The 21,105-nt window shown below is 41.8% G+C and overlaps 2 protein-coding genes across 4 annotated transcripts in view; one reads left to right on the forward strand and one right to left on the reverse strand.

The window, feature by feature from the left end:
• rtn1a (reticulon 1a) overlaps positions 1 to 18,857 on the forward strand; it is a 45,375-nt gene extending 26,518 nt beyond the window's left edge. The window contains exons 1-7 of one of the 3 annotated variants that reach the window (XM_035752189.2): positions 1,494 to 1,760; positions 14,700 to 14,907; positions 15,041 to 15,179; positions 15,626 to 15,695; positions 16,362 to 16,408; positions 17,838 to 17,896; positions 18,050 to 18,857. In XM_035752189.2, the coding sequence (XP_035608082.1) occupies positions 1,700 to 1,760; positions 14,700 to 14,907; positions 15,041 to 15,179; positions 15,626 to 15,695; positions 16,362 to 16,408; positions 17,838 to 17,896; positions 18,050 to 18,092 (627 nt within the window). In that variant the 5' untranslated portion in view covers positions 1,494 to 1,699 and the 3' untranslated portion in view covers positions 18,093 to 18,857. Of the gene's footprint in view, positions 1 to 1,493; positions 1,761 to 9,842; positions 9,994 to 14,699; positions 14,908 to 15,040; positions 15,180 to 15,625; positions 15,696 to 16,361; positions 16,409 to 17,837; positions 17,897 to 18,049 lie in introns of those variants that run through there. The other 2 variants (XM_035752190.2, XM_035752188.2) reach the window with 2 other exon arrangements.
• The window catches only part of LOC118369080 (ATP-dependent RNA helicase TDRD9-like), a 29,315-nt gene continuing 26,781 nt past the window's right edge, over positions 18,572 to 21,105 (reverse strand). The window contains 4 exon segments of the mRNA XM_035753572.2: positions 18,572 to 19,579; positions 19,744 to 19,935; positions 20,050 to 20,188; positions 20,901 to 21,018. Coding sequence (XP_035609465.1) covers positions 19,481 to 19,579; positions 19,744 to 19,935; positions 20,050 to 20,188; positions 20,901 to 21,018 — 548 coding nt within the window. The 3' untranslated portion in view covers positions 18,572 to 19,480.

Below are 21,105 nucleotides of genomic sequence, written 5' to 3' on the forward strand. Positions count from 1 at the left end.
GAGCTGCAATCTGACTTTGTTGCCTTACAAAAATCCCTGGTTGGTTTAAAAAGTGGACTTAATGTGGGCAAGACCAAATATGTTGTTTATGTGGTATTGAGATGTGGGGTGCATAAGAGATGTTATGATTGATTTTATGATTGATTTTATGAGTTATTATAGGCCTCTGTGATCTACGTTTTCATGAAGTCACAGCCCTCCTCTACAATTACTCATTCAGCAAATCACCCTTTGAATTCCATTTCCCATTCACTATGTTGGTGGTGCTCATACAATGTACAATGTAGCAGAGAGCCCACTCTGGAAATGTGATGTACTTGTAGAGTATATCGTTCCAAACAATGTCTTAAAATTAACAAAATCAGAAAGGGTACTTTTCAGATATTCATATTCATGTTTTTAATGTTGAATAAATGAACGTGAAAAATAATATTTCAGAATCAAGACATACTCCATATTTTAGATCACACTATAAGGAGTATAATGACATCAAGATGTTGTCTGTATCATGTACAGTTCAGAGATCATAGGGTCTTACAGGAGGCATGATTAGGTCTAAAAAGGACCTAAAATGGCCACTCAAAAATGGTTTGTGATACAAATGTAAAAAGCATGTCAAACATCCTTCCTCCTAATGACGTTTATTTGTGAGAATTGCCAGAACAATCTGAGATATCCTAAATATTTTCAGCCTTCGCTGTCATGGGAACGCCCTAGAGCTTTGTCAGGTCATTTGCATTGCTAATGCATCCTGGTGGGACCTAAAGCACAAACTGAACCACAGCCTTAAAGCAGTAAACCTTTGAGGGCTATTACTGTAGGCTACAGTGTGTATATTTATGAATTATTAAAAAGACAAGCACTTAAGCTGCTCAATAATTAGTGAGACATATTGAAAATAACTACGGTATTTGTGTCATATTGACCACAAGCTTAAACATTATTTTGTACAAAGCGTAGAAACAAAGGACAGAGGAGTTGACTATTTGCTAGATAATTTCTTAGCTACGCTAGGTCCCTTCCCCAGCAGTAGCCTATAGAATCCTCAGTCTTAACACAAAACCTTTTACCCACAGTCTCAATGCTGTGAAGGATGACGTCAGATTTGTTTAAATTGTAACTTCAATCTGGCACCTTATCCGTAAATGATCTTCTATACAATATTGATCATGATGAAACTAGCCACAAAAATGGAAGCATGAGGGGTGGGCTAGGAAATATGACAGTGCACTTGCCTGCTTCCGACTGAGCTTAATCAAAGGGCATGTTGGTTAACTCTTTCACTACCAAACCCCTAGCCCACCACCTAGTCTGCTCTGAGAATCAGGATGAGCATGAGGACTTTTATTGTGAAGGGATGCCTACCCCCCGCACTAAATCATTGCATGGATGATTTGCTGCAGTAGGGACTGTGGTGTGGCATTTATTCGATCACCCCCCCACCCACACCCCCCCACCCACACCCCCTCTCCTCCTTCTGTTCTCGCTAACACTGCTCCACAGCATCATTCTGTTTTTTCCGCGAGCCAGCAGTACCTTGGAAACCTTGACTCCCTCCCTCTCGTCTCCGCATCTCATCATTCCAACTATTCATGCCTTTGTGAGATGAGTGAGTGAATCAGTGGCACAAGAAGAGGAAGAGCTAGAAGAAAACGGAGAAGACCAAGAGAAAGGAAAATCAGGGAGATTGATCATCAGCATGCAGGCCACTGCAGACGGTATCAAGAAGGAGTGCTCCTGGAGTAGCTGGAAAGGCCAGGGTACTGATGTGTTTGCTGTGTTTATTGTGTAAATCAAATCACATTTTATTGGTCACATACACATGTTTAGCAGATGTTATTGCGGGTGTAGCGAAATGCTTGTGCTTCTAGCTCCGACAGTGCAGCAATATCTAACAAGTAATATCTAACAGTTTCACAACATATACCCAAAATACACGTAAATCTAAGTAAGGAATGGATTATCTGTCTCTGTCTGTGTGTTAGGAGTGTGTGTATCTAGGCTGTGAGTGGTGATCTTATTTGTGTGTATGTATGAGGTGCACATGTAGCCTATTTATGCTGCGAGTGCAAAGCTCTAGTTGTGTTTGTGTGAAAGGGGGATGTTGCATGTATGGTCGTGGTGGTATCCAAGGTGTGTGTTAGGCGGGGCCTGGGTGAACAGGCTTAGCTGTTTACCCCCCCGTCCCCCCGTCTCACAGCAGACACGCCCTGATCACGCTCTCTGTGTGCGTGTGTGACAAAGGGGAAAAAGAGGGTGGGAGGGTGGGTGTGAGACGTTGCTGATTATGATGACGAATGTATACATACATGCTGTGAGACGTCTGTTGTTCAGTGTGTGTTTTGTGTGTATGTGTGTGTGTGTTAAGGTGAAACTCTATGTTGGACCAAGGTGTGTCATTGTTATCGCCCTCCCAGTGTGACGCTCTGTGGGGGAGCTGTTTTCATGCCGGAGACTTTGAGCTATTTTTGTGTGCGAGGCTGTTGGAGCATCCGGATGGCACTGACGGACTGTCTCCATGGCAACCAGGCCACACCCATCCTAATTACATCAGTCTCATCCATCGGCTGCCAGGGCACCTTGCAGCGACTGGGGAAAAAAGGCACAGCCTCCGTCTGCCTTTTTCTCCATCATGGTGTGCATTAGTATTGCCTGACGAGGAGAGAAAATGGTGTCCCTTCCTCCTCCTCGCCTTTCCAGCTGGCTGTCATTTTCTATTGCAGCCATGCTTATTGTAGGAGAGAGATGGGGTTGGTTGGTCTGCCTTTTCCTTACCTGTGAATGAAACTGAGTAATTTTAAGATTTAAAATGGAGAATAGAATAGAATCTCCAAATTATTAATGGGACTTGCAAACGTCTCATTCTAAATCTCTACCATACTTCTGACTTATTGGCTAGTTATTATGAGCACTCCATCCCTCCTACACCGTTTATGATAGAAACGTCATTCAAACTTTAAAACGTACAGACCGGTCTGGAATAGTGTGCTTACATACTTTTGATATACACTGCTCAAAAAAATTAAGGGAACACTAAAATAACACATCCTAGATCTGAATGAATGAAATATTCTTATTAAATATTTTTAACAAATTTTTTCAACAAAATCACACAAAAATTATCAATGGAAATTAAATTTATCAACCCATGGAGGTCTGGATTTGGAGTCACACTCAAAATTAAAGTGTAAAACCACAATACAGGCTGATCCAACTTTGATGTAATGTCCTTAAAACAAGTCAAAATGAGGCTCAGTAGTGTGTGTGGCCTCCACGTGCCTGTATGACCTCCCTACAACGCCTGGACATGCTCCTGATGAGGTGGCGGATGGTCTCCTGAGGGATCTCCTCCCAGACCTGGACTAAAGCATCCGCCAACTCCTGGACAGTCTGTGGTGCAACGTGGCGTTGGTCGATGGAACGAGACATGATGTCCCAGATGAGCTCAACTGGATTCAGGTCTGGGGAACGGGCGGGCCAGTCCATAGCATCAATGCCTTCCTCTTGCAGGAACTGCTGACACACTCCAGCCACATGAGGTCTAGCATTGTCTTGCATTATGAGGAACCCAGGGCCAACCGCTCCAGCATATGGTCTCACAAGGGGTCTGAGGATCTCATCTCGGTACCTAATGGCAGTCAGGCTACCTCTGGCGAGCACATGGAGGGTTGTGCGGCCCCCCAAAGAAATGCCACCCCACACCATGACTGACCCACCGCCAGTCATGCTGGAGGATGTTGCAGGCAGCAGAAAGTTCTCCACGGCGTCTCCAGACTCTGTCACATCTGTCACGTGTTCAGTGTGAACCTGCTTTCATCTGTGAAGAGCACAGGGCGCCAGTGGCGAATTTGCCAATCTTGGTGTTCTCTGGCAAATGCCAAACGTCCTGCACGGTGTTGGGCTGTAAGAACAACCCCCACCTGTGGACGTCGGGCCCTCATACCACCCTCATGGAGTCTGTTTCTGACCGTTTGAGCAGACACATGCACATTTGTGGCCTGCTGGAGGTCATCTGCAGGGCTCTGGCAGTGCTCCTCCTGCTCCTCCTTGCACAAAGGCGGAGGTAGCGGTCCTGCTGCTGGGTTGTTGCCCTCCTACGGCCTCCTCCACGTCTCCTGATGTACTGGCCTGTCTCCTGGTAGCGCCTCCATGCTCTGGACACTACGCTGACAGACACAGCAAACCTTCTTGCCACAGCTCGCATTGATGTGCCATTCTGGATGAGCTGCACTACTTGAGCCACTTGTGTGGGTTGTAGACTCCGTCTCATGCTACCACTAGAGTGAAAGCACCGCCAGCGTTCAAAGGTGACAAAAACATCAGCCAGGAAGCATAGGAACTGAGAAGTGGTCTGTAGTCACCACCTGCAGAACCACTCCTTTATTGGGGTGTCTTGCTAATTGCCTATAATTTCCACCTGTTGTCTATTCCATTTGCACAACAGCATGTGAAATTTATTGTCAATCAGTGTTGCTCCCTAAGTGGACAGTTTGATTTCACAGTGTGATTCACTTAAGTTACATTGTGTTGTTTAAGTGTTCCCTTAATTTTTTTGAGCAGTGTATTTTATGCTTTTTAACCTATTAAGCTTTTTGTATTTTTTTTCCCCCAATCTTCACTTAAATGGGACTTTTTTCAACATTCTAAAGCATTCCCCATTGTTAGACGGTCACATGACTTAACAGTTCATTCACTGTAAACAATGCCATTTTTGACACAAATCAGCTACTTTGACCACTTTCCCAACAACTTAGGCAAAAGGTTAGAGCATATGAAATGTTCCTCTGCTTGTCTGCTATTCAAGTCCGAAATCAGAACATAAATATATTTTGCCACTCAAAGGGTGGAGCTGTTTTAGTAACCGTGTCAACTGTAAGCAGGTGACGCCAACCTTTGTCCTATAGTGATTATGTACCCATAATTCATCATCACGATATATTTGTTGGTCCCATGTTTCATGAGCTGAAATAAAAGATCCCAGAGATGTTCCATACACACAAAAAGCTTATTTCTCTAAAATGTTGTGCAGGCTGTGTAAGAGCTATTTGACCAAGAAGGAGAGTGGTGCATCAGATGACCTGGCCTCCACAATCACCCGACATCAACCCAATTAAGATGGTTTGGGATGAGTTGGACCGCAGAGTGAAGAAAAAGCAGCTAAAAAGTGCTCAGCATATGTGGGAACTCCTTTAAGACTGTTGTAAATGAATTCCAGGTGACTACCTCATGAAGCTGGTTGAGAGAATGCCAAGAGTGTGTAAAGCTGTCATCAAGGCAAAGGGTAGCTACTTTGAAGAATCTAAAATATATTTTGATTTGTTTAACCCTTTTTTGTTTACTGCATGATTCCATATGTGTTATTTCATAGTTTTGATGCCTTCACTACTATTCTACAATGTAGAAAATAGTAAAAATAAACAAAAACCCTGGATTAGGTGTGTCCAAACCTTTGACTGGTCCTGTACACTGATCAAAAATATAAACACAACATGTAAAATGTTGGTCCCATGTTTAATGAGCTGAAATAAAAGATCCCAGAAATGTTCCATATGCACAAAAAGCTTATTTCTATAAAATGTTGTGCCACTAATTTGTTTACCTCCGTGTTAGTGAGCATTTCTCCTTTGCCCAGATAATCCATCCACCTGACATGTGTGGCATATCAAGAAGCTGATTAAACAGAATGATCGTTACACAGATGCACCTAAAAGGCCACTCTAAAATGTGCAGTTTTGTCACATAACACAATGCTACAGATGTTTCAAGTTTTGAGGGAACGTGCAATTGGCATACTCACTGCAGGAATGTCCACCAGAGCTGTTGCCAGAGAATTGAATGTTAATTTCTCTACCATAAGCCGTCATGTATATCACGTACAACCACAGACCACGCCAGCCCAGGATATCCGCATATGGCTTCTCCACCTGTAAGATCATCTGAGACCAGCCACCCGGACAGCTGATGAAACTGTGGGTTTACACAACTGAAGAATTTTGCACAAACTGTAAGAAACCATCTCAGGGAAGCTCATCTGTATGCTCGTTGTACTCACCACGGTCTTGGCCTGACTGCAGTTTGGCGTCGTAACCAACTTCACTAGGCAAATGCTCACTTTCGATGGCCACTGGCATACTGGAGAATTTTGCTCTTCACAGATTAATCCCGGTTTCAACTGAACCGGGCAGATGGCAGACAGTGTGTATGGCGTGGTGTGGGTGAGCGGTTTGCTGATGTCAACGTTGTGAACAGAGTGCCCCATGGTGGCGATGGGGTTATGGTATGGGCAAGCATAAGCTACGAACAATGAACACAACTGGGTTTTATCAATGGCAATTTGAATACACAGCGATACCGTGACGAGATCCAGAGGCCCATTGTCATGCCATTCATACGCCACAGTCACTTCGTGTTTCAGCAAGATAATGCATGGCCCCATGTTGCAAGGATCTCTACACAATTCCTGGAAGCTGAAAATGTCCCAGTTCTTCAATGGCCTGCATACTCACTAGACATGTCACCCATTGAGCATATTTGGAATACTCTGGATCAACATGTACAACAGCGTGTTCCAGTTCCCACCAGTATCCATCAATTTCACACAGCCATTGAAGAGGAGTGGTTCAACATGTCACAATCAACAGCTTGATCAACTCTATGCAAAGGAGATGTGTCGCGCTGCATGAGGCAAATGATAGTCACTGGTTTTCTGATCCATGCCTCTACCTTTTTTAAGGTTTCTGTGACCAACAGATGCATATCTGTAATCCCAGGCATGTGAAATCCATACATTAGGGCATAATTAATGAATTTATTAACTGTAACTCAGTAAACTTTTTGAAATTGTTGCATGTTTATATTTTTGTTCAGTGTATATCACATATGATGGTATTGACCCCTATTGGCCAACCAATAAATAATACTTGACTAAACCGTTGGGCTATAGCACGAAATCGAATGCTACAACTGGACAAATCATAATGACATATAATGTTGTTGAAAGCCTAGGCCGAGGCTAAGTGCAGGCAAATATTTAATAATATTCCTTTCTGGTGGAGGAGCTCCAGCATGGAATAGGTGTGTGTGTCGCACACATGATGGAGCGGTGACAGTCTGATAAGGAACGTCCTCCGACGCCAGATGGTTGAAATGTCAAAACGATCTCTGAACCAATTATATTAATTTGGGGACAGGTCGATAAGCAAACATTTATGGAAATGTAGCTAGCTAGCATGCTGTTGCTAGCTAATTTGTCCTGGGATATAAACATTGGGTTGTTATTTTACCTGAAATGCAAGTCATGGTCCTCTACTCTGACAATTCATCCACAGATAAAATGGTAAACCGAGTTCGTTTCTAGTTATCTCTCCTACTTCAGGCTTCTTCTTCTTCTTTGGACTTTATACGGTGGTTGTCAACCAACTTGAAGGTGCATTACCACCACCAACTGGACTGGAATGTGGACCTCAGTTCATCTTTCAATCACCCACGTGGGATATGCTCCTAAAAACCAATGAGGAGATAGGAAAGGCTGAACTTGCAGCGCATTAAGCATCACAAATAGACCCAAGTTCAATTTTAGCACCTGGCTACGCACACGCAATGATTGAATAACATGTATGTGTACATTTTTTTTGCAACACGAGCAGTGTGGTCAGCATGTTATCTTAGTGAGTTAGGTTAACATCATGGGCTGGATAGAGGCAGTCTACCACGTTCAGAACTGAATAATAGTGGATTTATTTGCCTCATAAAATAATTGTATAAGAATAAATAAATAATAGTATAATATCACAAACTATCGCTTATAAAGCTGTGATTTAAGAATAGCCTAGGCTATAGACTTTCATACTTGTTCTTTTTGAAAGTGGCAACTTTAGGACAACACCTTCTTAAGCTAGAAAATTTGGGAACTTTAACTTCTCTTAAAGCTTTTATGATAGACCTAGTAGGAGGATAGGTTATTGGCCATTTGGTTTTTAACTTCGTGTAGAGGGATTTTATTGGTCCGCATGGATCATCTTTTTCTTAATAAGCTTAAACTTTATTAAACTGGTCATTAGATGTTTTCTATAGGCTATTGATATTGTTTATTTTCTCTCATTATTACCCTGGCTACCTTTTACAATTTTTAGGCTATTCAAATAACTCTTTGAGCTTGAACTCCGTTACATTCATTGTTTGATCGGGAGAAAGCCCTGCATAAAATTATGAGTGTAGCCTATAGCCTAAAGTCCTATTCATAGCCTATGGAATGGAAAGAGAGGGGAATATAGGCAACCAATTATTTTTTACAGCTAGACACAAGAAAGTCAAGGAGTGTCCGACAGAGAGAGAGAGAGAAACAATGTTTTCTGACTGGACCTTTTGCGCTGCTTGGGTGGAATTCTTCTCTCTGACTGGCCTACATTTCTCAATTGCGCTCTGTATATATATAAAAAAAAATATTTATTTAAATAGGCTTTAGAAAATAGGAAAAGGCTAATTCCTTTGGAATGTCACTTGCGTGCTCCCCTGCTGTGTGCCGCGAGACGCTGTTCTTCACTGCGCAGCGCCAGTAAAGTTAAAAGGCTAAGGCATCATCTGTCACATCACTGTGTCATCACCATCGACTATGGCTGTCAATCATCATCAGTAGACGATGCTATCTTAATATCACCCAACTGTAGTAGGCTAACTTCCCACTGACTGCCTTGAAACTTTGAATTTGTTAACTACAGCACAGGGGGAGCACATTCTAAGAATGACACAATTAGTAATTCATGTAACTTTTGACACATCCACTACTTTGACCACTTTCCTAACAACTTAGTGTATTAAATATTAGTCTACTTCTCTGCTATTCAAATCAGAACAGAAATATATTCTAAGATATTATGAAATCTACTTCTCTGTGACCCAGATCTGAAATCAGAACAGAAATAGTTTCAACCAATCAATTGGTTCAACTACCACAAAAATACTTTTAACCAGATATTTTTTTTTAACTTAATGCAAAATTACCATCTATTTTGAAAACGGTATTATTCACCAATAGTCTTCCTTGATAAGAATAATTTATTCTCTTGTGTGGCAGTATTTTGTCAGTAAAAGAAAATGTAGGCAAGTTCCAGACAGTTGCATGATTTGTAATATGATTCAACGATTGGCATTTTAGATGACAACCCAAACTCAGCCATCAAACTCCATTAAGCCTTTATTATGGTATTTAAACCGTGTCAGATTCTATCAGCAGCGTTTAGAAACCATGTCCATGACGTTTGTGTCTGTTGTTTTGACGGCTTCCTGTTAAACCGTCCCTTTGTCCTTTTGTGTTGAACAATAAAGGCTGGGTGTGTCGGTGTAGACACGTTACGTGTCCCTCATTCCACATATTCAGAGCAAGTGAATCTGTCTCAGTTCCCCAGGGAGTGCTTTCGCTCTCTCCCTCCATCTCTCTCTCATTCTCTCTCCTTCCTCCTCTCTATCTGTGAGTGGAGGGGGAGAAAATGCAGCACCGTAGCTATGGTAATTGCACCAGGCAGGTGCTCACAGAGCTGAAGCATTTTAATAGAGCAGTACATTTCAGCCTGCATCTTTCATCCTCACTGTAAGGTCATATAACACCCTCACAGACGTTGCAGATCTGCTGAGAAACCCACTCAGTAGATGGTATACTGCCAATGAAGTCACATGCTGCGGGCTATAGATAAGAGAATAAATGATCGGAAAGAATTCCATCTTCCTGTCTGGTGGAGGGAGATACCCATCCACCATTTTGAATAAGATAGTCACTTTAATTTTGCCCTTGCTTGGCAGTCTTAAAAGAGCTCACTGAGAGGGTGTGTGTACGAGTGTGTGCTGGATCGCAGCTCAGGTCTCTGGCAACCTATCCCCTTAACCCTCCCCCAGACCAATGACTAGCCTGTGTGTTTGTGGCCACTCCCCCTTCATGCTCTCCTTTTGTCTGTGGATAAAGCAGCTGCCTCTATCCCTGTTCAGCCATGGGAGCCGCAGGTCAGTACACACGCTTCTACTGCACTAGTTAAAGCTTTTCTCTCTTTGTGCAATCTGTAGATCAGATCACAATGCACATATGCTGCTGTATGTCAAGTCTCTCTGGCATTGCTGTCCTGCCTGTCTGTTTTACGGCTGCTTTGCTTGGTGCATGTGTGAATTATTATTTTTTTGCATCTCCATTTTAAGCAATACAGTAGATAAATGGCAAATCATAGTGCGTTTCTGACTAGTGACAGTGGGTTTATAGGGAGTGGCACTCAGTCAGATATCCAGCCTTATTGAGTAGTTATTGATTACAGGGAAAGAGGTTACCGGTAGCCCGTATTGGTTATTGAGAAGGGAAGCTCAGTATTGGTGATTTGGGCAGATGATTATGGGGGTATGGCAAAATGTGCACCCGCCCCTCACAAAGTGAGAGGGTCAGTGGTGGTAAAATTAGAGTCCTTTCAGCACCCAGTTTTAGAACACCTTTTTGGCATCCATAGATGCCTGTTAGAAATCAAGATGGCCATCATCTCTGTGCCGCTCACAGCTCCACGGCTAAAATTAGAGCAGGAAGGCGGATGGGCAGACACGAGGGCTTAGGGAGGAAGGAGAAGACACCCAGAGCACGCAGCCGTTTTTCACTCCTCTATGGAACAGGAGCACAAACTCTTTGGAACAGGCTTTGTCTCCTCCTCCTCATAAAACAGAGGGCTTGCAGGTGTCACATCAACAGTTGAACATTGAAATACATGAATGTACACTGAGCCACAGTCACTGGATGTGGAGGAGCTGGCTCACAACTGTGGGTGAACCAGACACTTTTCTCATGGAAATAAGCCTGTGTTTCCAGCCAACACAGGAGAGGGCTGTGGGGGTCACTTGAGCTGAGCTGGAACGGTACACTGACTCAGGCCTAATCCAGGGGTGACAAACCTCTGCCGTCTTTGTTGGGGGCTGAAAACATACTGAGTCTTATGCCCAAAAACCATAAATAGCAAGACATGGCACCAGTTTTTTAAGACACCATTGAATTGGATGTATACTGAACATGGCAGGTAGCCTAGTGGTTAGAGCGTTGGGCCAGTAACCAAAAGGTTTCTAGATCGAATACCCGAGCTGACAAGGTAAAAATCTGTCGTTCTGCCGCTGAACAAGGCAGTTAACCCACTGTTCCTAGGCCGTCATTGAAAATAAGAATGTGTTCTTAACTGACTTGCCTAGTTAAATTTAAAGTGTTGGTTTCATGAGCTGAAAGAAAATAAATGTTCCATTTGCACAAAAAGCTTATTTCTCTCAAATTTTGTGCACAAACTGGTTTGCGTCCCTGTAAGTGAGCATTTCCCCTTTGTCAAGATAATCCATCTACCTGACAGGTGAGGCATATCAAGAAGCTGATTAAACAGCATGGTCATTACACAGGTGCACCTTGTGCTGAGACAATAAAAGACCACTGTAAAATGTGCAGGTTTGTCACACAAGGGAGCGTGCAAATGACATACTCACTGTAGAAATGTCCACCACACCTGTTACCAGAGAACTGAAGGTTCATTTCTCTAACATAAGCCACCTCGTTTTAGAGAATGTGGCAGTACATCCAAATGGCCTCACAACAGCAGACTATGTGTAACCACGCAAACCCAGGACCTCCACATTCGGCTTCTTCACCTGTGATATCGTCTGAGACCAGCCACCCAGACAGCCAATAAAACTGTGGGTTTGCACAACTGAAGAATTTATGCACAAACTGTCAGTAACCTCAGGGAAGCTCATCCGAGTGCTCGTCGTCCTCACTAGGGACTTGACTTGACTGCAGTTTGGTGTCGTAACCGACATCAGTGGGCAAATGCTCACCGTCGAGGGCCACTGGCACACTGAAGTGTGTTCTTCATGGACGAATCCCGGTTTCAGCTGTACCCAGGCAGATGGCGTCGTGTGGGCGACGGTTTGCTGATGTCAACGTTGTGAACAGAGTGCCCCATGGTAGCGTTGTGGTCATGGTATGGGCAGGCATAAGCTATGGACAACGAACACAATTTGAATGCATTGAGATACGTTGATGAGATCCTGAGGCATATTGTCATGCCATTCATCTGCTGCCATCACCTCATGTTTTAGCATGTTTTCAAAAGGGTCTGTACACAATTATTGGAAGCTAAAAATGTCCCAGTTCTTCCATGGCCTACATACTCACCAGACATGTCACCCATTGAGCATGTTTGGGATGCTTTGCATCGACGCATATAACAGCGTGTTCCTGTCCCCGCCAGTATTCAGCAACTTCGCACAGCCATTGAAGAGTGGGACAACATTCCACTGGCCACAGTCAACAGCCTGATCAACTCTATGCAAAGGAGATCTTGCGCTGCATGAGGCAAATGGTCACACCAGACACGGACTGGTTTTCTGATCCATGCCTCTACTTTTTAAGTTATCTGTGACCAACAGATTCATATTTGTATTCCCAGTAATGTGAAATCCATAGATCAGATCAAATAAAATTTTATTAGTCACATGCGCCGAATACAAGTGGTGTAGACCTTACAGTGAAATTCTTTCAGGATTTCTGATCGATTTGATGTTATTTTAATGGACAAAAAAACGTGCTTTTGAACGGTAGTATATATATAGTACGGCCTCACAACAGCAGACTACGTGTGTGTATGTATATATATATATATATATATATATATATATATATATATACATATGTGTACGTGTATATATATACATATATATATATATATATATATATACATATATATATATATATATATGTGTACGTGTATATATATACATATATATACATATATGTGTACGTGTATATATATACATATATATATATATATATACATATATGTGTACGTATATATATACATATATATATATATATATACATATATGTGTACGTGTATATATATACATATATATATATATATATATACATATATGTGTACGTGTATATATATATACATATATATACATATATGTGTACGTGTATATATATACGTATATATATATATATATATATATACATATATGTGTACGTGTATATATATACATATATATATATATATATATATACATATATGTGTACGTGTATATATATATACATATATATACATATATGTGTACGTGTATATATATACGTATATATATATATATGTGTATATATATATATATATATATATATATATATATATATATATATATATATATATATATATATATATATATATATATATATATACATATATATATATATGCGAAAAGAAGCCGGATAGAAAGGTTTTCACTTTGGCACATTCACTCCTCCGTTTAATTGACAGCTCAATCAAACGCAATAAAACATAGGTTAGAGCAAAATTCCACACGTCAGGGGCCTCTGAGGTTATCTGACCTAACTGCCTGGGGTACCCTGAGATTACTGCTGTAAAGGATATCACAACGTGGACGTGTGGTGACCCTACAGTTGGGTCATGTTGGGGTGACCCTACGGTTAGTCATGTTGGGATGACCCTACGGTTAGTCATGTTGGGGTGACCTTACGGTTAGTCATGTTGGGGTGACCCTACGGTTAGTCATGTTGGGGTGACCCTACGGTTGGGTCATTCTGTGTCATGTTGGGGTGACCCTACGGTTAGTCATGTTGGGTTGACCCTACGGTTGGGTCATATTGGGTCATGTTGGGGTGACCCTGCGGTTGGGTCATACTGTGTCATGTTGGTGACCCTACGGTTGGGTCATACTGGGTCATGTTGGGGTGACCCTACGGTTGGGTCATGTTGGGTTGACCCTACGGTTGGGTCATATTGGGTCATGTTGGGGTGACCCTGCGGTTGGGTCATACTGTGTCATGTTGGTGACCCTACGGTTGGGTCATACTGGGTCATGTTGGGGTGACCCTACAGTTGGGTCATACTGTGTCATGTTGGGTTGACCCTACGGTTGGGTCATTTTGGGTTGACCCTACGGTTGGTCATACTGTACCATGTTGGGGTGACCCTACGGTTGGGTCATACTGTGTCATGTTGGGGTGACCCTACGGTTGGGTCATACTGTGTCATGCTGAGTTAACCCTATGGTTGGGTCATACTTTGTAATGTTGGGGTGACCCCAGTCACCCCACAGATGGGTCATCATACGGTCTAATATAAATAATAATAATAATATATGCCATTTAGCAGACGCTTTTATCCAAAGCGACTTACAGTCATGTGTGCATACATTCTACGTATGGGTGGCCCCGGGGATCGAACCCACTACCCTGGCGTTACAAGCGCCATGCTCTACCAACTGAGCTACAGAAGGACCCCTGTAATCATGGGTCTTGGTCATACTGTCGTGCAGGGATCATCAATTAGATTCAGTTTCTGGACGATTTTATTTCTTGAGCGAATAATCAGGGGGCCAGAACATCATTTGTAGACTGCAAATTGACCGCAAGAAGCCCAAACAGATATTTGACTAAAACAAACATTTAAAACCTTGTTTACATTTGTGTACAATCACATCTCTTTCTATTATGCGTGGGAATACTTTGGAACAGATTTCCAAGAATAAAATCACTTGGAACTGATGTGTTTTTAGTCTTATGTCCCCCCCAAAAAAAGTTGGGGGGCCAAATTCGGCCCGCCAGTTGGATCTCCCTGCTGTAGTGTGTAATGCTGGGTCTAACACTGGATCCTAACTCTGCTCTCCTGTCTCTGTCCTCCCCCCAGCCATTGACCTGCTCTACTGGAGGAACGTGAAGCAGTCTGGAGCTGTGTTTGGCAGTGTGCTCCTGCTGCTCTTCTCTCTGACCCAGTTCAGTGTGGTCAGTGTGGGAGCCTACTTAACCCTGGCCGCCCTCTCTGCCAGCATCAGCTTCAGGATCTACAAGTCTGTGCTTCAGGCCGTGCAGAAGACCGATGAAGGGCACCCATTCAAGTGAGTTAGGGAGGATACAGGATCTGTGTTTACTCAGCACATGAAATAATCTGACATTTAAACATTCACTCATCTTTTTTGCAATGCCACTTTAGTCTGGACACTAATAGTCTGTTGTACTTCTTCCCTACAGATCTTATCTGGAGGTGGAGATCTCTCTGTCCCAGGATCAGATCGGTAAATATGCTGACAAGGCTCTGCTCTACGCCAACACCTGTATGAAGGAGCTCCGTAGGCTGTTCCTGGTCCAGGACCTCATCGACTCACTGAAGGTCAGCCTCACTCTCGCCTCTGGGTTTAAAATAATGACATTGTCTCCCATGTGGCGCAGCGGTCTAAGGCATTACATCGCAGTGCTTGAGGCGTCACTACAGACCCGGGTTCAATCCCAGGCTGTGTCATAACCGGCCGTGACCGGGAGTCCCATAGGGGGGCCGGTTATCGTAATTGGATTGCAATTGGATGTCACGAAATTGGGGGTAAAAAACATCATAATAATAATGACATGGTGGACACAACCATCTTACCAACACTACATTCTTTAACATATGTCATCTCAGTACTATTCCTGCTGTCAAACATTAAGTTACACTTAAAACATCAAATCATTTTATTATGACATACCTTCAGTCAAATGTCATATGCACATACCATAAATTGTGGGAGTGGATTTGTTTTAGCAGTGCCAATAGTTAAATGTTTTTACCCTGTGTTGCAGTTTGCTGTCCTGATGTGGCTGCTGACCTATGTGGGCGCTCTCTTCAATGGCCTGACTCTGCTTATTCTTGGTGAGGATCCTTCTACGACTGGCTACTGTAGCTGTTATACTCAGCTCTGCACCTCTCTACTTCACACAATGTTCAGCCTGACACACAGCTCATATTGTATTTTGTCTCAGCTGTCTAACATTTTATAAAATGTAATATAATGAATCATATTGAAACCTCCATTTACACCATCACAGAGCCAATCGGAGTATGTACTATAATCAGGGGAGTGGGCTGTAATAAGCAAGCATCACAGTACCCCAGTGTCTGTCAATAGTTAACCCAACACAGTGAGAATACACGCTGTGGAGCAGGGAAACATGACCTGACAAGAGCAACTCAGACAGCCTAATGGTTGCCTCATCACATATGGTTCTTCATGGAACCAGTAAGAGTTTTACTGAAATCTGTATCAATTCTGTATCACAGTGGATTAATGATGGCTCTGCCCTTTTGAGCAACAACAATCGATTTCCAAGATTAGGATTAGTTGCATCCTAAAAAAAAGGTCAATTCAGTAAGGGCCTTGTTCAAAGGATTCATTCACAACTGAAGACGTAACAGATCTCATATTTTTGTTAAGTCTCTGAGCTGAACTTGGTTGACACATTGTGTACATGAGAATATTCCCAGGGGGACACTCCAGGTCTAACTGCTCCAACACGCGCTCACTCTCTTCCCCTACAGCCGTGGTGTCCATGTTCAGCATGCCCATTGTCTATGAGAAAAACCAGGTAAGAACTTCCCCTCACTCTCTAGAACACATGTACTGTACATGATTCTTTTTTTACAATACAAAACACACATACAAACATAGTCATAGTCAACATCACACGTGCCCAGACTCACACGCCCATCTGCAGCACCCGCACACTCTCCTCCATATGTCCTCAAACTGTACCATTTTTATTCTCTCTGTCACCCGGGCTCTTCAAACATTTCGATAATAAAACATTTGACCTTTCCATTGTGTTAACCATGGCGGATTGGTTGATTTCCAGTTCAGTTTTTCAAAAGGATTGACAAGAAAAGTATCATCCAACCCATGAGGTATCTCACTGCACCCTCATTTGCCATGTCTTGAAATATGCAGACGGATTAAAAGTAAATAAATGTACATTGTAATACTTCTGACAGCCACCTAACTCTGGCCATAACTTTTGCATTTAATAATCCATGCCTTCTGGAAATGTTATAGTCATTGTTAATTTTACACTTACACATGACTGCTATTGTGGTGTAGAATTTGTGAATTTTGTCTTGTGTAATAAATTGTATATATATATTCATATGTGGGGCGGCAGCGTAGCCTAGTGGTTAGAGCGTTGGACCGGAAGGTTGTGAGTTCAAACCCCTGAGCTGACAAGGTACAAATCTGTCGTTCTGCCCCTGAACAGGCCGTTAACCCACTGTTCCCAGGCCGTCATTGAAAATAAGAATGTGTTCTTAACTGACTTGCCTGGTTAAATAAAGGTAAAATAAAAAAATAAAAAATATACTGGATTAAGCATACAGTTTAGTTAACTGTAATTTTATTAGTTATGTTTCAACATTCCCTCCATTTATGCCAATATCAGTTATTTTTAAGTCTATGTTCCAATAGTTAATTCTGAAAGATATCCAAGGATTGTTTCATAGGGTTGTTTTTAGGGAGTGACATTGGTTCTTGTAGAATACATTTAATTTTCTTTGCTGTTGTTATAGTGTTAACTATGAAGTTGAATGTTCTTAGCTTATATTTTTTTGGGGGGGCCATAAATGTGCATCTTCAATATGTACCCATTGTTCCTCTTTAGTGCATTTAACAATATGTCGCAAGTAAAAGCCCTGGGTGGTGAGTTGATACAAGTCCAAGTCTGGAAGGGTAAAACCACCCTCAGACTTAGGAAGATCTAAAACATTCCTTTTTATTCTGAGTTTTATTTTCCCATATAGTCTTATGACAGTATACTTTTTTTTAAAGAATGTCTTCAGTGGGGTAGTTGGTATTACAGAGAAGTATAAACTCTGGCAGTCATGCTATTCTGAAGAGGTTTATTCTACCCATTAGATTTATAGAAAGACTGTTGCGTTTAATTATTTCTACTTTCATATCGTTGAGAAATGGGATAAAGAATATATTTTTTATGTAATCTAAGTTGTTTTTCCTCTCTTCACCCTCAGGCACAGATTGACCAATATGTGGGACTAATACGGACCCAAGTGAACTCTGTGGTGGGGAAGTGAGTAGTAGTTAATGACCTTTTTTACTCAAGAATAAACACACTAGTCCCTGGAACATCCCACTATAAAATAGATTGGAATGATGTTCATCTTGATACAAACTAGAAAAGTTTAACACTATCAGAGTGGTGACCTCCATGTTGTCTCGACAGGATTCAGGCGAAGATCCCCGGGGCCAAGCGAAAGGAAGAGTAGACCTGCGTCTTGCTAACAGTGGAGCCCAGCTCAGACTCAGTGGCAGACAGCTTGATCATTGTTGGATAGCCTTGTCATTATCTGGGGGTAGTACTATGTCATCTAGAAGGTGTTCTCTAAAACCAACCATTGGAGAAGCCTTGACCCCAAAACTGTCTAGAATGGTTAACACACACAGTAAATCACCCATGTTCAAGATAAGTCTAGGTAGACAAGTACACCATTTGGAAGAAAATGTATTTTTATTTTGTGTTGCTTGTTATTAAGCGCATGAAGTCAAGCCTTGAGTAAATATTATTTTGTATCTTTCGTGCAGTTCTCACACTAGTTTTTATTTTCCTTCAGTGCTTACAACAAAGGTTTGGCACAAAAAAGCGATATGCCTACAGAAATGCTCTGCTGCCAATGTTAAATACTGCTTCATGCTTCTGAGTTAGCTGGTGGGGCTTCTCTCAGTATATATAGTCAATATATATACATTTCAAAATGATTTCTTTTGTGTTTTCAAGCACAAAATAATTTGATGTAATTGTAGTTTTTTGCATAACTATGTAACTACACACAATATCATGTTTTAGGTACTGTTGTTCAACTACTATGAAGACAAGGATTATCTGATGATATTTAGCTTGTTTGAATTAACTGTCCAACTTTGTACAATGTTCACCTATACTCAATGTAGTTCTTAGACCCTGTCTAACTATTTGCACTTACAGTATGTATTTAATTACAGAATAAGACAAATAAATGTTCCTTGATGTATAATGTTGTCATTTTTCAGATGCATTACTGAAAATAGGGTCCAAGACAAAATGTTTTGACAAGGGCAGTCTCGTCTTGAGTTAGAAATATTAGGACATACGAGATGTTATGTTTCGTAATGGTACAGAGTGCATACAACACTAGATAAATATCCAAAGTGACTTGAAATAACTTTCTATGAACAAAGAGAGATACCTTCTGGCACAGAAGGCCCTTTCCTGTTACGTGTGTGCTTGCATGTCAGTATGCTGAGATTACAAATTTAACTTGGCTGTCAGGTCACTGAACTAAAGCTAGCACCATACCGTGACTAAGTCAGATTCATTTATACAAAAGAAAAGGAGTTCCATTCCTTGAATATCAATGATTTATATCCCAAAATTATAGTGTAGTTATACTTTCCAAACACCGAACACAGCAATAGCAAAGCTGAATAAAAAGAAAAACCCAGGACATGAGAAGCATGGCAGGACCATGTGCAAAATGACCCAAATATATACCAATTATCAAACGAGAATGTCCTCCCTGAGGGTTCCAGAAGAAGAAAATCTTGTAAAACATAAATAAGGGGAGTCAAGGTGAAAACAGCAGCATGCTGTGCTTCTGGTTGCTGCTTTAGAATGGCCTCACATGTTGAGCAGTGTGACGGGGTGTAGCTGGAACAGGACCCCTTTGTTCTTTCCATCTTCCTTCTGGACAATCTCCATCTTCTGACTGGGATCCACCTGCACACAAACACCACGCACACAAAATAGTCCCACATACACGCTCAATATACACTGAACACAAGAAATTATAGTTAAATATGGGCCTTACTTTCTATTTAAAGTCAGGACTGATTTGATTGAAGTGGGGAAAACTAACATTACACCATGAATTCAAGCCATACCTGGTTCCATTTATTTGGTTCCTCATAGTACACAGGAACAAGGTCTTCCCGAGGGGGTGACTTAGTAAATAACCTGACGAGGCGTTCGCGGCAGTCCTCCTGCAGGCTGTTGATCCTGTCAGGCCCCAGGTACAGAGGACCGTTGGGCCCCTCACACACCAGACGGTTGATGGCACCACGCAAAGCATTGATCTGATCCAACAAACAAAAAAAAACACTTGTTATGTGTGGAAAGTTGACACTCATGTTTTATGATAAATATTGATTTGAATGGACTGACGCAGGAACTACAAGGGTGTTAGCTACCTCTGTGATGTCCTTCACATCGAATTTGACATCAAAGGCGAGCTCTGTGTCATGTTCAGGCAGGACAGCCTCCTGAGAATGGACGTTCCACCCCAGACCACAGAGGGCACCAGTGTAGCTGGTCCTCTCCTCGTTGGTGCTGCAGAGAATAGGCAAGGTTACATTACAGACCTGTAGAACTTAATGCATGATTTCAAGTGAATATTACAACATTATTTATGTTATCACTTAGCCCCCTAGAGTACGTGTGGAAATATAATAAGCAAAAAATAAAAAGCTGTCAGTTTAAGCTAGAGATGTGTTTTTTTTCGCATGAGGCTGCGACTATGCGTCTCTATGTTGAGCGTAAAATGGATCATTTGAAACAGGTTATATATGCTAGATTTAGAGTTATTTGGCAACTTTAGTTGTGAATTAATAAAAACATAAGGGCTGCATGGTGCGACTGTAGGCTATTGATGATTTGAGAAAGTTGCCAAAAAAAGCTTACGCTTCACTCCGTTCCATGCCTCAGGCTGCACAGCTGTTCCCTCATCAAGTAATCATATTTGATTACAGTTTGATTTCACAGAAGTGTGATTGACTTGGAGTTACATTGTGTTGTTTAAGTGTTCCCTTTATTTTTTTGAGCAGTGTATATATATTTTTTTTTATACCTTAAGGTGTCCTAAAATTCTAAACCAAATAGCTAAATTATACTTGTTATGATCGTCTTAAAACAATTCCACATTAGCTTGGTAGAACCCCAATCATTTCACATTCCCTATAGGACCTTAGGGTATGGTTCTCTGATAGGTAATTTGATCAAATGTGAATGTGGTGAGGAGCATACTATCTCCAAGCAGACTGACCGTAGCTCTATGACAGGGCTGAAGAGCATGGTGATGAGAACAGGCAGGCCGTGGATGTGAGGCATCAGCGTAGACTCCTTCAGTAGAATGCATGCGCCCCCCCTCCTCGAATCAGGGACTGGTTTAGACCTGGGACACCAGGTGGGTGCAATTAATTACCAGGCAGAAAATAAAACCCATCAGGATCCGGACCTCGTAGGGTAAG

The sequence above is a fragment of the Oncorhynchus keta genome, chromosome 35, assembly GCF_023373465.1.
Source record: "Oncorhynchus keta strain PuntledgeMale-10-30-2019 chromosome 35, Oket_V2, whole genome shotgun sequence".
In the NCBI taxonomy this organism is placed as follows: Eukaryota; Metazoa; Chordata; class Actinopteri; order Salmoniformes; family Salmonidae; genus Oncorhynchus; species Oncorhynchus keta.